Below are 15572 nucleotides of genomic sequence, written 5' to 3'. Positions count from 1 at the left end.
TGAACTATTGATCTGAATTTTTGTGTGACAGTGAAAAAAAAACATGATACAAAAAGAGCGTTGAAAAATAATCGGGTGGTCGTGGCGTTGACGAAAAGTACACGACGGGCTAGCCAGGCTAGCGGCTGGTCTCTCATGTACAGCTGTTCGAGTACAGTATTGTCTCGTTAGCGACTCGCTGGTCGGGACCGGCGTTGAGTCGGTATCGTGAACAGAACCCTAATTCCGAGTGTTCGTTTCTCGCTTCTTTCTGGCCGGAGGGGGGAGCGAGATGGAACACTGTGTGCGCGGCGAGCATGCGCGATGGTCGCAAGCGCAAAGGACAGAATGTCAGGCGTCCGAAAGACGGAGCGAGACAAAACATTAACGCGTCGTCGGTCTCGTACCGTCCTCGCTCGCTTTCAGTGCCTCTCGCTCGCTCTCGTTCCATCTCGCTTCAGCTTTCGCCGGGCAAGAGTGAGACAAAAGTGGTGGGGATAGCGAAGAGTCGGTATAGTGTACACAAAATCGAGTCGCTAACGAGGAAATACTGTAGCTCGAATTCGAGTCGAGCCGGGACTCGGTTTCCGATCCGAGCCGAGCGGCTCGAAAGAAGCGAGCAGCTGGAAACAATCGGGTTGCATCGAACGATCCGATGTACACACATTGTACACTGTACGCCGGACCTGCTCGCGTGCTCGGATCGTTCGAACCGCTCGCTTCAATCGAGCCGCTGAGTTCTTTCGAGCGCTCGGCTCAGCTCGGTTATTCGAACCGAGTATACCCCGACTCGCTTTTTCCGAGTACTCGAACAGCTCTACTCTTTAGCGTCGCGCGTTATCCAGCGTTATCCCCGACAACACGGCCGAGAGTGGGAGAACCCCGAGCTTACGCGTAAGCGACCTTGAACAGCGCTGCAGCAGATTTAAATAATCCGACATACTCAGGTCTTGGGTGCTGCTGGATTACCAAATATGCCGTATTATTGGATTATATCTGTAATGCGGTAAAGATGAGGAAAATAATTTTAAGGGCGGCCCCTTGTCCCCTAATGCAGTAATGTAATTTATTAAGAAAAATAATGTACATATAATATAAAATATAGAATATAAGTAATTCAATTTCCTAAATCTATTTCCATCGTCTGATCATTATCAGCAATGGATGACGATGCAGTAGACATGCGGCAGTTTCAGTATTGCACAAAGCTCAAGACTTAGCTCTTTGGTTAGAAAAATCATTTCGGAGAATTTTGAAGGTTTATTATTTCTTCAATTACGTTACTTTGCACCACCTCTTTCAGCGTCAGATTCTCCTCTTATAAACTCCAAAATTATAGCCTTCACGAACGATGAAACTCAACTTTCCCATTTTTTTTTTTTTTACAAATCCTGTTTCAATTGATATTTCTTCTGCCCTTCCATTGAAGAAATCGTTGAGGTGTTTTGATAAGCAAGTTATTTTATTCATTGGTTCTCTTACTAAAGATTATATCTGGGAAAACTTGAACCTGATTATTCTATCCTCTGTACTCCTTATTTTCTTAACTTGGCATGTATGGTTTACTGAGCCCACGGATACAAATTTAACTTTGTCGTTCATAACGATAACTTTCATTACAGATAATTATCTCTATATTTGCCGGAGTAACCACCTTTCCCTTCGTTTTTGAACACGTTTTCAACATTACTCGCAGATAAAGCTGTCACTATATTTCTACAATTCGATTCACTCATCCTTCCTGCCCTCATTTGATTAACAACCTCAGCTACAAAATAACTTCTAATATTCTCTATTGCCCTCTTATTTTGATTAGTCCAATCACCACTAAAATCTATCTCCGCTAATTGTCTTAAACTGCTTGATTGATATCTATCTATCCCTCCACCCACTCCTTGCCAATAGTTCCATTCTTTTGAAACATTCTGGGTATGACCTATAAAATTTTTCAGTTCTTCAAAATGAGATGGCGTTAAATTCGCGTTAATCTCACCTACTCTAATTAGATGAGCCGCTTGAATACCTTCTTTCCCACGATTGCTATGTTGATCTTGGTATTGACTTGGTCCACCTTTGACTACATCACTTCTATCTATACCTGTATCTTCAGAAATTCTTTGTATCATTCCACCAAAACGAATATATCTTTCAAAACGTGCCACGATATGCCCGATAGGCCCACGTGTTCTGAATTGATATTCTTTTTTATTGCCAGCATAGTCATTGATTTCTGATGACTCCTCGTCAAATACTGTTTTAGAAGGAGCTCTGTAACCACCATACGCACCAAGAGACAAAGGAAGTTTATGCCAACCCTGCAGAATGTGATGTTTTATTTCTGGACTTTGCTCAATACAGCTGGCTACTTTATCTCTGAACGTCTTTGGTGTCATATCGCTTAGTGGAGGTATAGCTTTTGATAAAGCTTCGTACAAGCAATTATTTCTTAATCCACCATTTCTATTATTTCCTGACGTACTGCTTCCACAAAGCTGAAAGTGCTTATCTTTCAGCTCGAGTTTAACAATCACTCCCCCCGCCCCCTCCGGTCCAGAGCGAAACTCTTGTCTTATACCGCCTTCTCCTTCAACAATAATGGTTAGTCCTGGTATCACAATTCCTTGCTCTTCTAACGCTGTATGTATGACTGGAATGCATGCACTGACGCATGTCATATCCATTGGAACATTTTGTTTGATTATTTCAGCAAACAACACAGGACTTCCAGTTTTCATCATCAACTTTTTCAGGTTTTCGTGATATTGTTCTATAATATGGTTTTCTGTTTCAGACATGTTACTGCCCTGTTGCTCACCAGCATTCCGTAACTCATCCAAGTACTGTTGCTTCAACTTGTCAAACTCTTCAGAATATTTATCTTCTTTATAAGATTGAAACCCTTCTTGTATCTTTTTCCCAACATATCTAACGAGACGATTAGCGCCTTCTTTAAGGATAGGGCTTAGAATATGCAGTTCTATAATTTGCCCAGCCTTTTGACGAAGTAGTGATTTCCACTCGTCACTTATTTCTTTTTTGAAGTTCTCATAGTCTTCTTCTGCTTTCTGTTCTTTAACTCGCTTAGCATTTTTCTCCAACTCCCTGTTTATTTTTTTATTTAAATTATCTAAAATATTACTGGTTACGTTTATCATAGTAGCAATATGAGCAACACGTTCTGTCCAAACCACTACTTGACTAATGGTATGAATAGGAAATTCCAACTTGTTACTTGTTTTGCTCCTTTTTTTAATAGCTTCCGTAATTCCCTGAGTAACACTACTAGCTATCTTGCTAGCTACAGGCAAAAACTTTTCTACACAATTTTGATCAGTAAAGACACTCTGGGTTAAATCATTCATCTTTTTTCTTGCTTCTTCTTCTCCTAATATCGTGTAGGCTTTTCTCAAGCTTGTAGAGATGTTATGTCTGTCTACTTCGCGTTCAACATCTGACAAAATGTTAGAGGCTATGCCTTCACACAACGTTCGAAGGTAATTTTCAACGAGCATGTCCACTGTGGCATTAGCGAAGCCAAATGCTATGCCTTCTACAGTTTTTAATATAATGCGCGTTACAACTGCTTTCCCTGCCATCCAACCTGCTTCTTTAATAAGTTGATTGCCACACATTTCTGCTACTTTTTTACCACCAGCTTCAAAGTTGGGTCCAGCTAGTTTATGGCCATAACGTGACACCTGGGTGCCTTTTGAAAGGTAGGCTCCTATACCAACACTAGCAGCTGTAGACATTAAACTCTGAAGCTTATGTTGCCCATAATCGTTCCAATTAAAATAACCCGACTTTAAAGCACCAGCAGCATAAAAGATGTCGTTTACACCTTCGTTAACAAACGCAGCACCAACATGAGTCATACAACCCACTGAGTATAGCTCTATTACAGCACCTACAGCTATTTGCGTGATTCCCATCGCAACTACTATAGCAGTATTAAAAAGCATTTCTCGTGTCCATTTTTTCTCTCCTAATTGTAGAAGTTCATCTAAACCATTGAGAAGGAAGATATGCACTTCTTCTATATTTGCAAATTTACCTTGACTACAAAACTCAGTGAGAGGTTTCAATGTACCATTAGGAACTGTTAAAGATTTTAATGTACTTCTTGACTGTTCCAGAGTTCTCACAATGTATTTAATTGTACTTTCTTTTGATAGCTGTAATCGGTTATCTAAAACCTTTTCCACCATTTTGTCAATATTTTGCATTTTGGTCAGTTCGTTTTTGCAACTTGCTTCGGGAGAGAAATTCAAAGGAATTTTTGGTATTTTCTCATTAATATAATAAAGTTGTAACGGTGATAGTAGGCCGTCTAAAGATTTGTTAGCATTGCCAATAACACTACTAATACCACCATCTGGTATTGGAACCCACTGGACAATCCACCATTCTTTAATCAAACAATTAAAAAGCTTTTCTGTACAATCTTTTGGAATAGACTCACCTTGAGAAAGCATAAGTTTAATATCATCTTTAGTCATCATTGTTCGCCTATATATTCTCTTTAACGTTTCTTCTATGTTTTCACCTTCAGTTGTCACCGTAATAGGTCTGATAATCTTCTGCTCCAATAATTCCCAGACTAGACTTTGATGTGGTTTGGTCATTAATTGCAGACGAACAGGAGACTTTTTGTCTTTCAGTTGTCTTACAATCCTTTGAAGAGCTATTCTATAGGCAAAACATACAGATAATAGGTGTTTTACAGCGTTCTCATAAACTGGGCAGAAACGAAGCTCAACTTGTTCAATTTTATCGAATTCAATTTTTAGTCCATAGGCACTATTTGACTTATCTTTCTTTTCAATGATATTTTGTCTTTCAAGTTCTGCTAAAATTTTCTCAGCTTCATTTTTAGTAATATTAACCTTAGTAAAGTCTTCCAAAGTGATAGAGTCATAGCAAGAAAAGTTTACAGTTCCAATTTTACTATTATCTATATGTGCTTTCCTGTTAAATGAGAGTATCCCTCTCTTTTTCAGTACCTGATATCTGTATTTGCGTATGGCCTTTATAAAATCGTCCTTTTTATAAACATTACTATTATTTCCTTTTTGTGTAATCCGTTCCGCGTGTAAAAAAATCTGGTCATTATCAGACTCCAGAGTTTGCGTTTTCAATCGTTTTGCGTTCACTTCTTCAGCTAGAAAAGCCGACAGTGATGCATCAACTTCTTTCAATTTCTCATTGTTAACTACAGCATACTTAACTTCTGCATTTAAGACTTTTTGTTCAATTAGCGATTTCCAAAATGCTTCTCGGCTAGGCAATGGCGTTGCTTTTTTTAACGCTTGTTGAAATTCCTTTTCGTCGATTTCCTTCTCTTCATACCCAGACAGAAATTCTTTTAACATCTTCGTTGATATTATTCCATAACCAAAACTGGTCCCTTTCAGCTCTTCGTCAGAAACGTCTTTTTTTACTCTCTGCTTTTTTAAAATACCTTCTCTAAGCAAATCTTCGCATAGAACTGTAGCCAATTCTTCCTTAATATCGCTGTTAACAAAAGATTGTGGAGTTATAAAGTGGCCAAAGATATCATCTATAGATCCGGAAAACATGGAGTAAAGGTTGATCAAGTTCTTTTGCTGCTCTTCGTATGCGTCTATTTGAATAATGCTTTCATTACTATTTTTCTTAATCTCGCGGATAATACCTGCAGCATTCATAGCAAACTTACTACGTTCGTCTAACAGCTTTGCAGCTTCTCGCAATTCATTCTTGAATCTTTTCAAGATTTTCTTATCTTTTTCATTCAAAGGTTTTTGTTCCCAATCAATTATTTTTGTCAATGCAAATGCCTTATAATAATGTGCTGCTTCAGAGAAGTATGGTTCTTGCTTAATCACTTCATCAAACAGTTCAACAGCATTATCAAGTTCCTTATTTTGCGAGAGATATTTCCCTAGCTTAATCATTTGATTTGGTTGCCCATCAACCCATGCTAACCAACTTTTGCTATCATGTTTAATAGTTTGAGTTGTAATCCCATGATACGACCGTAAGGACTCTTTGCTATACTTAAGTTTTAAATCTTTTAACTGTGAGATAAACTTGTTCAGTAGGTCGTTAAAATTTCTTTTACCTTGCTCGTCTGTCAAATTCTTTATATGCTTACTGTTTTCATCTAACCAGAAAGCCCATTTGTCTAAACAGCTCTGCAATAGAATTTCTTTAACTTCGGTAGATATTTCACTCTCATCGAGTTCTTTCTTCAAACGTTCGTACTGCTTTTTGAATGCTTTAAAGCAGTTTTCTTCTACAGTAATTCGAGTTTCATAGTAGGTTTTAATACCAGATATGCGATGTAATTCTTCAACATCGCGCTCTTTCTTTGAGTCCAAAACTTTGGAATTACTATACTCTTTCCCTTTCGTATCCATAATGATTAATTGACCTGAACCTTTGTCCCCACTTCTTGCCGTTCGTCCAAACGCTTGCTGTTCAATTCGATTATTCTTAGGTAGATAAGTTAAGCAAACATGTAATCCTTCAGCTTGTCTCAGTCCTTCTGTAATTTTCACGTCTGTCCCACGACCAGCTAGGTTTGTTGCAATAATAATCTGCCCTTGTTCCAACTCCTTGATGCCTTGAGCGATATCGAACTCTTCATAGTCACGTGTATAAGTATGGACATGTTTTGCATTTTTTCCTCCGAAAGCTTTGTGTAAGGTGTCTACATCATTTAGCGTTTCACAGATGATTAAAACAGATCGTTTCTTCTCCTCAGTTAGCTTCCGTGCCTCGTTGCGTATGCGATTTATCCATTCTTCTTTGCTAGTACATAGAATAGGTTTATCCTCGTGAAATTGCTTAGATTTGGCTGTAGGAATGGTGACAAAGTCGACTTCGTGTATTTGCTTTAATAAATCTCTTTCTGTCCGGAAGCCTAAAGTGCCTGTTAGGCCGTACAAGTTATCGTACAATTTAAAGAAAGAGACATTAGATACAAAAACAGCTTTTAAGCTTTGCAAGGATAATTTGCACCCGTGTTTGAGTTGTAAAAACTGATGTAGTACTTCGTCCCATTGAGAATTTCTTTGATCTGTTCCTGTATCTTTATCAAGAATTATAATTTGAGGATTGCGGTCGGAAGTACTTCCAGTTCTATCCACATCCACTACGTAATCGTGCCCTGCTTTCATAAAGAACGCGGTTATAGCACTATTAATCCAAGATTCCAAGTGCTGTTCAACGAAAGGCTTAAGATGGTTAGGAACATGTACACATTTTTCTCTTTCGATACACTCCTTAAAAAGGTGACCAAGACGATCCTTATAACTAATAAATTCAGGTGAAAGCATCTCATTGAGGCTTATATCATCAACGCTTCCTCTTAACAATTTGCCCTGAGCATCTAATATCTTAGCTTTGAACAACCGTTCCCATATGATGTGTTTTTGCTGCTCGCTTAACCCAGAATCAAGTTTTCCAATATCCTCTGCTTTTACCAAGTCATATAAGTCACTTAGCACTGCTTCTCTAATCGCGCCGATATCAAAAACATAGGAAAGTTCTTCGTAATTTGTGGCTGGTCTATTAATCCACTGCCAAATATAAATGTAAACAGATTCCAGCTTATCTAAGCTTGCCAGATCGTGAGATAAGTACAGCATATTATTACCTTTATCAAGCAACATACTGTCTACTTCATCAACGATTACATTACCGAAATCATGATCTCCAAAAATATTTTTCCCATAAAATTTGTCTAGTAAATAATCGCGCTGAAAATTAGATAGATCACCATATACCACCTGATTACTTGAGTATGCTTCCTTTCTTTTCTCAATATCTTCGCTACAGTTATGCGATACATTAATGTGAAACAGACTATAGATATCTCCATTACCTTCGGCATCACGTTTCGCTAATACTGAGGAACTAGTAACAATGTGTACTACCCCTCCACAAAGTGCTTTCATAATTGATGCTGCTACTACAATTAATGATTTTCCCTCTCCAGTAGACACTTGCGCTAAGGTACTGTGATCATTTGTCAATAACGCCAATACAGTTAATCTTTGGGTATCACGAAGCTTAAATCGTCTCTTTAGTTCTATGGCTCTATCTATTACAGCAAGCATTTCCTTCGGCGTTACTTCGATATCTTGCTCTCCTTTGTTTCTTTTCTTATGTTGAAATTCTTTTACCCATTTGTCAATATCAGCTTCCGTAAAACTACAGACAGCTTTTCCAGCAATTGCATACTTCCTATTACAAATACTGCTGATAGACTCTTGAATATTTAATAGGTTGTCGGAAATTCTTTTTGATGTATTATAATTACTTTTAATTAGCTGAACTAATTGAGTTATGTTTCGTTCTTTATCCCAGGTAAACTTCTGCTGCATTTTCTGTGCCCATTCATTAACGTTACAATTGTCGAAGGCCTCCAACACTTCTGCACTTAGGTTCCATTTCTCATTATAAAAGTTTGATAAAATATTAGTAAGAATATCACGAGATAACTTTTGTTTTTTATCTATTAAAATTTCTATAAGTTTCTCTACTAGATCAGGACCAAAAGTATTTTCCATAGATAAAACGTAATAAGAAGCTGTTGATAAGTCTTGCCCATCTACTACTTTGGATAGCTTGTACGTCCAGTACTTTTCTTTTAAAGCATAAAACCACTCAGATAATTCTAATCCCTCTAGATTAATTGTCTCATTCGGAATGTTACTTAATAAATGCAGAATGTCTTCAATACACTGGGTAGAATTAAAATTATCTGGCTTGGACCGATGTAATGTTGCATTAAATAACAATAAAATATCCTTATTTTCTATTTTCGATAAGTACTCTCTCCATTTAGATTTCTCTGCTAAAGGCTTTCTGAAAAAGTTCTCAAGCTGCAGTAATATCAATTCATCTATCCAATTTCTTTGAGGATATGCAGCTATTATCCACCAAAATATATTCTGTTCTTTCTTGCCTTCAGTATTGGAAATTAGAATTGAGTTTACCAGATGATACAATTCTTGAGATGACACATGCCTTCCTTCGCTGGAAAAGCGCTTTAATACGTTATGCAAAATTCCTTGCTGTCCAATACATTGAGATGTGATTGTTCCCAATCGATCTTTCAACAGTTGCTTTTCCCCTTCAGGAAAGTACTCTACAATTTTTCTTATATCTTCTTCTTCGCTAGAGCTGTATTTATTATAAAAAGATTGTTCAAACTTCATATCTTCGTTCTCAGATAAAAAAGTTCGTTTTTCCAAATAATCGTCAAACTCTTGCTTTTGTTTAAATGAATCAATTTCTACTAAAACCCGTGTATAAATATTATTTTTCTTTCTACGCTCTTCGTCTAGCCTTAAGTAATCCCCATTTATGCTCAATTGTATAAATTTGTTGTCCCTGTTAAGTAGAACATGCTCAATTCGCGTAGATGAAAGGTTGCGATTATCAATCAGATATAATTTATTATCTTGCTCTTCAACATATAATCTAACATTAATACCAAACGTACAAGCTAATAATTCTAGATAACTTCCTGATATTAGGCCTTTTTCTAGGATGTAATCATTGTACATCGTTAAAATATCTTGATCTTTACAACACTTATCCCACATATCCTGCTGAAGCTGATTATTAGAACGATTAGATAATAGAAAGTAATCCTTTAGCTCACGTTTTATAAATTCATCTTCAACGTATTCAATCCATGAGTCAAATACTTCCACATGCGTTGGCCGAGATAATTCACTTTTAAGTGCCTCATAGAATTGGTTTAAACTATGCTCCTGTTTTTCTAAAAACTCTTTATACTCGTCACGGTACTTTTTAATACATATATGTGCATCTTTTGATTTTCCTACTTCTAAAACAAATGCTCTCATGGAGAACTGTAAAGCCTTATTTTGTAAGTTTTCTTTACAAAATTTTAAAATTTTTTTGCGCTGTTCTTTAGCATTTTCATAAAGATAGTCATCAAGACTCCCTAAATCAGAATGATATCGAAAGTTATTATTGTCATTTTCTTTTGCTTCAACGAGATATCTTGCTGCACTTAAAGGTGTTAATTCTGGATTGCCCACAGCATTTTGATAAGGCTGCAATTGTTTCGCGATTTCTTGCAATGTAGCAATTCTATGTTTATCAATCCGTATTGCGTCCTCCATTATATCAATAATTCTTAAAAGCTGAATACATGGAATTTACTGCTCTAAGTGTTTCCTATGTATGATCAAGGCACTTATCTACCTTTTGTTAAAGAGTCTGATTACCTGCTATGTTACCTAAAGCAATACATCATTTTAAATATTGTAAGGACTTTTTTTATTAGAAATTTCATTTAACTTACATTTTACTATTTGTCGTTTGTATATCTGACTTACCTCCATTAAAGAGCTTTCAGCATTGCTCTTTAGTGGCTTTGTTTCCTCCGAATAATCTGCTATAGGAATTTCACCTAATTTTTCTGAACACTTCTTCAGCAATTTTTGTACGCTTTCCAAATCAATCTTCTTCTCGCAAAGCAAAATACTTCATTGTAATATGATCCAAAATTGTAATGTTGGTAAATTAGGCGCTCACAATACTGCGAGTAAGACCAGGAATTAACATTGTTTCCTCTGAGTATCCTCTCCTAGTGCTTATTTAACTCTGCCACTGCACTTGTTCGCCAAGGTTCATTTCCCACCCAGGAATTCGCCAGAGATCAAATTAGTTGCTCAACGCTACATAAAGATATTTCTTTTATTAAATAACTTATAACTTTTTTTAAATAACTTTTCCCCATCTTTGCTAATCTATTCATTTCGAACACGAAACATGTATGCAATCCTTTAGAAATTACTTTCATTTATTTTTTGCCCTTTTAATGCTGGATCCACAGATGCCTGTTCTGTATGTATTAGAACTCTGCAACGGGCGGGTATACCTCGGGTCGTCAATCTGCCCGTTACCCGATCATCTTTCGATTCACTTGAATCGCCCGGGTCGGGCAAGACGAGTTAGCGTTCATTTCTACCCGCCCGTCAAGCCCGGACCCCGGAACTGTGTGATGCCAGATCGGGGACGGGTTCCCTCGAGAATTTCCCCCACCTCGCGAATACTACGCCGGAGCAGCGTATCCGTGAGCTCGGCGCTTCGGAGTCCAACTCACGGACACGCAGTTCCGGCGTAGTGTGCGCGAGGTGGGGGAAATTCTCGAGGGAACCCGTCCCCGATCTGGCATCACAGCCCCGGAACTGTTGGCAACCGTGCGACGTATCCTGATCCAGATTTCGGAGGGATTCGGCTCCACTGATGGAGGGGGAAACACCTACAGGAGCGGTGGTAATGTTGCGTGACTGACGTAGGCGCAGTTCACGCACACATTACCACCGCTCCTGTAGGTATTTCCTCCTCCATCAGTGGAGTCGAATCCCTCCGAACTCTGGACGTATCCGACCCGTAAACTTATACAAGGTCAGCGTTTTATCCTGCAACCCGCGCTCGCGCGAACTTGTACAATGGCAACAGCGCCTCACGGACGCATTCCACTACAACCATGCACCGGCCCAGCGGTCGCTGGCAGCTCTCTGAACGCCGGGACGGTGCATGGTGTAGTGCAGCGCTGTCCAAGGTCGTTCCCGCGGGAACTTGGGGTTCTCCCACTCTCGTCCGCGTTGTCAGGGATACAGTATTATCTCGTTAGCGACTCGCTGGTCGGGACCGGCGTTGAGTCGGTATCGTGAACAGAACCCTAATTCCGAGTGTTCGTTTCTCGCTTCTTTCTGGCCGGAGGGGAGAGCGAGATGGAACATCAACGCGTCGTCGGTCTCGTACCGTCCTCCCTCGCTCTCGTTCCATCTCGCTCTAGCTTTCGCCGGGCAAGAGTGAGACAAAAGTGGTGGGGATAGCGAAGAGTCGGTACGTGTGCACAAAATCGAGTCGCTAACGAGACAATACTGTACCGCGCGACGTTAACCGTAAAGACGCTAGCCGGGCTAGCCCGTCATGACAGCGTTCTTAGCGACGCCTTCACAACGAAAGATGCGCTGTGCGAGGGAAAGATTGGAAGGGGAAGCAGGTGCGTGAGGGGCCCCTACGCTAAACAGCGCTGGTGTAGTGGAATGCGTCCGTGAGGCGCTGTTGCCATTTTACCTGTTCGCGCGAGCGCGAGTTGCAGGGTAAAACGCTGACCTTGTATGGGGAACTCCAGGTGAGGGGATCATAAGATCGGAGGGGCAAAGGCAGAAACGGTGCAAAGAATTCCCTAGAATCCTTTCACTTCGCGCATGCGTATTTGTTTCTACAATCTTTGATTATTTGAATTTGTAATAGAGAAATTCGGCTGCAACAATTTAATGAAAAGTAATAAAAACAATTCATTCTCTAAGGATTTCAGCTGCCAATTTTCTACGTTATTATTTTGAAGAAACTTCATCTCATGTTTTTTTAATACAAATGTATAATTATATACTTATTACCTACCGAAAATGTTCTTCGAATATTGTTCTCGAATATCCCGGAATGACACGTTTTACATAATCTGTCAATTTGTAGGCAAACAATCTCTCCGAGCGTTTTGTTTACAATTAGGGATATGTATAATATTTCCCAGAGGGTCAGGAGTTCGTTGGGCTATTTAAGAAGGCAGTTCTTAAAATGACACTTTTGGGAAAGTGTACTATTGTTATAAACTGTACCAAAGAAAAAATAAACCTAACCTCTATTATTTCCGATTCTAAATGGCAAGTTAATATCATCTTCATTTTCGCTTTCATCAGACGAATCACAGCTGCTGATTTCATTATCACTATTATTTAATAGTACATATCGAGGTTATTGTAAACAACGTTTCGTTGTCCATTGTAGCATCCATTTCGATTTCGCATGAAACGCAGGAAAAAGCGTTCCGTTTTCAAGAACGCATGAGCCGCAGTAACGAAACAGGACGATATGAATGCGCGCAGCGACTGAGAAACAGCCGTAGAACGGGCGGGCCAAACCCGCCTGTTGCAGAGCTCTACAGGGTGATTCTCCAGCTACTAAACGCGTTTAACGGATGAATCTGCTGAACGCACCCAGTGCCAGGCTATCGCAGTCATAGATAACTAATTCTAACTAATCTCAGCCATAGATAACTAATTCCGGCACACGTGAGCGCAACATGTGTGTAGTATCGTTTTAAAGCTATCGCCGATATCGGGTAAATTTGTCCTGTGGGAATACTTTCTTTTTTCACCGTAAATTTATATTGATCGAAACCGCGGATCAAATTATTAAGCAGAAAAGACTCTGGAAATTTTAACATATTTACTACTTTTAATGTGACTTCAACTATCATACGTATGTACATATATACTGTAACACGATAATTTTTCTAAAATAAAAAACGGCAATGCTTGAACTCGATGTCAGAGATATTTGGTAAATTTTCAATTCAACGCATAAGAGCCACAACGCAAAGCGACTGCAGAAATATCTAACCCAGGCCTAACCTCAGCTGCCTTTCTAAATACACATCGGAAAAATAAACACAGTATTCAAATATACAATGTTGCGTGGGCCTTCGGCGCGCTGATGGTCGTAGAGGCTGGGTTGGTGCTCGTGATGCGCTGAACCACTTTGCTTGGTGATGCGCTAACGTTGGAATGAAAAGTCAGTTTCGTTTAACTAGATTGAATATGTGACATGTACAAGGATTATTAATAAAAGTATAATAATAAAACGCTTTATAATATTCAGAATTATAATATTCACTTTCATATGTACCCTTTACATTACTGTATATAAATAATTTGAATTTAAAGCTCTTTAGCTATTTATTATGGCTAACAACTTCCTACGAATACCACTGAATCCTACTTATAGTAGAAAACGCATTATTACCAACATGGGGTTGCGCGATTCGCAACAATAACCAATTAAATGGCAATTTTTTCGAAATCGAAAAAATTAGTTTATTTTCACAAAATACTTTTATTAGCTTTTGGAAACATAGCAATCATTTTTGCACTCATTACTTTATAACGAAAACATTCCTAAACTCAAAATTGGTATCGTTAAACTGTATGCAACGAGTACTTTCCATAAATATAAGTTTCGATAAAAAAGAAAAATTTCCCAGAGGAAAAATTCAGATCTAACCCTACCTATTTTTTCTTTTAGAAACCCAGCAGTTATCAAGTGTTCTTTACAGAGTATTAAGGGGGTACATACCTGTGAGAAAGTTTTTAATAGAGCGTTCTTCCCAAAGGTTCTGGGGTAACTGTTGGTAACTGGTAAGCAGTGGTACCGGGAAATACTCTCGCAGTGACAAGTGGAGGGGGAATACCTACAGCAGGGTGGTATAAGTTGCGTGCGTGAGATGTCGCGATGGAAAACGAGCCGACGCCAGCGCCAAGCCAACCCAAGTGAGACCACGGCCAACCAGCGTCGCCGAGAAGTAGGTTCTCGACGCCGGTTCTTTAAGTAACTACAAATAAAACTTTATTTGTTAAATCCTGTATCACTCGAAGAAATACAAATATTTATTTGTATTAATAGGATAAATTTACCTATTTCAAAAATCTATTTTCCTCAGTCCTGCTCGGGGACTCCAGGCGACCGGCATTTCACTTCTCTAGTTTCTAACCGAAGTGCCGGAAGTCCCGAGTGACCCCTGTTACAGGGCTTAGGGTGACCCGCAACGGAAAGACTTCGAAACGTTACATGCATTCTGTCATTAACTGTCTTCCTGAACAATTCGAACCGATATCGAGAATAAAACTCCAAAGTTTAACTTGCGAATATTTGCCTTGTACTTTGTTTTATTTGAAACACCCGCACTTTGACGAGCAGAGCGGTTCAGCGCTGCACGGGCGCCAACCCACGTTCGCATCTTAAAATCCCCGCTAAAATACGTAACAGGTCCTTTCAGTAGTGAGAAGTAATTCTCACAGAGGGAAAAAAGTCGATTTTCGATTCTTACGTCAAAGAATCGATTCTGGGAAAAATCGAATACCAAAGAATCGATTCATAAGATCGATCTTTCAACCAGAAGAATCGATTTTCTAAAGAATCGAATCGGAATCGAACACCCAGACTCTGTACTTTTGCACCTCTCTTCACACGATACTTTACGCTTGCATTTCCTTGGAATCTTTTATTATATGTGCCATGTGCAGTGTGCACTTCTCCCGCAAATGTTTATTTGCTTTTAAAGCGAGTGTGTTGAGATATACTTGTAAACTTGTGGCGAAAACTGCGAGTATGTACAATAAGAATGGATATTATGAATACCCACGGATACTTGTGATTATTTACCGAGGTTCACTCTAGTATTTTTTTTTATTTAATAAAACATTACAAGTGGAAAAACATTTGAATATAAACATGTTTGAATATAATGAAAAACGCGTGATTAAAGTATATGACGATATTATTAGATATTCTCTTCAAAGTAATAATTCATGTCCTCCCAGGAAACAGTTTCCATTCCTTTTAAACACCCATTCTGTTTGTAGTCCTTATTTCGAAAACCCTATTTTTATCTTCAATCTTTTTTCTTGATGTCTCGTCTACTATTTATCATAAAGTTGCAATTGAATGTATTGAGTTGCCATTGCTTAAAGTCAAATGCTTTTTATGATAAG

The 15572-nt window shown here is 38.7% G+C and overlaps 1 protein-coding gene across 4 annotated transcripts; it reads right to left on the bottom strand.

Moving 5' to 3' along the window:
- Window positions 1–1463: 1463 nt before the first annotated feature.
- LOC143373477 (uncharacterized) lies at window positions 1464–14172 on the bottom strand. Of its 4 annotated transcripts, none has more exons than XM_076820779.1 (3): window positions 14158–14172; window positions 10344–10685; window positions 1464–10244 (listed from the first exon to the last, which is right to left on the bottom strand). In XM_076820779.1, the coding sequence occupies exon 3, from the start codon at window positions 10125–10127 to the stop codon at window positions 1596–1598; it is 8532 nt and encodes a 2843-aa protein (XP_076676894.1). In that variant the 5' UTR covers window positions 10128–10244; window positions 10344–10685; window positions 14158–14172; the 3' UTR covers window positions 1464–1595. The 4 variants fall into 4 exon arrangements, with proteins under 4 accessions (XP_076676894.1, XP_076676897.1, XP_076676895.1 ...); XM_076820782.1 differs by lacking the exon at window positions 14158–14172 and having other exon boundaries at window positions 1464–5949; window positions 6007–10244; window positions 10344–11001; XM_076820780.1 differs by lacking the exon at window positions 14158–14172 and having other exon boundaries at window positions 10344–10475; window positions 10543–11001.
- Window positions 14173–15572: the final 1400 nt, after the last annotated feature.

Source organism: Andrena cerasifolii, chromosome 9, assembly GCF_050908995.1.
Source record: "Andrena cerasifolii isolate SP2316 chromosome 9, iyAndCera1_principal, whole genome shotgun sequence".
NCBI classification, from domain to species: domain Eukaryota; kingdom Metazoa; phylum Arthropoda; class Insecta; order Hymenoptera; family Andrenidae; genus Andrena; species Andrena cerasifolii.
This window is presented reverse-complemented; position numbering and strand designations above follow the sequence as displayed.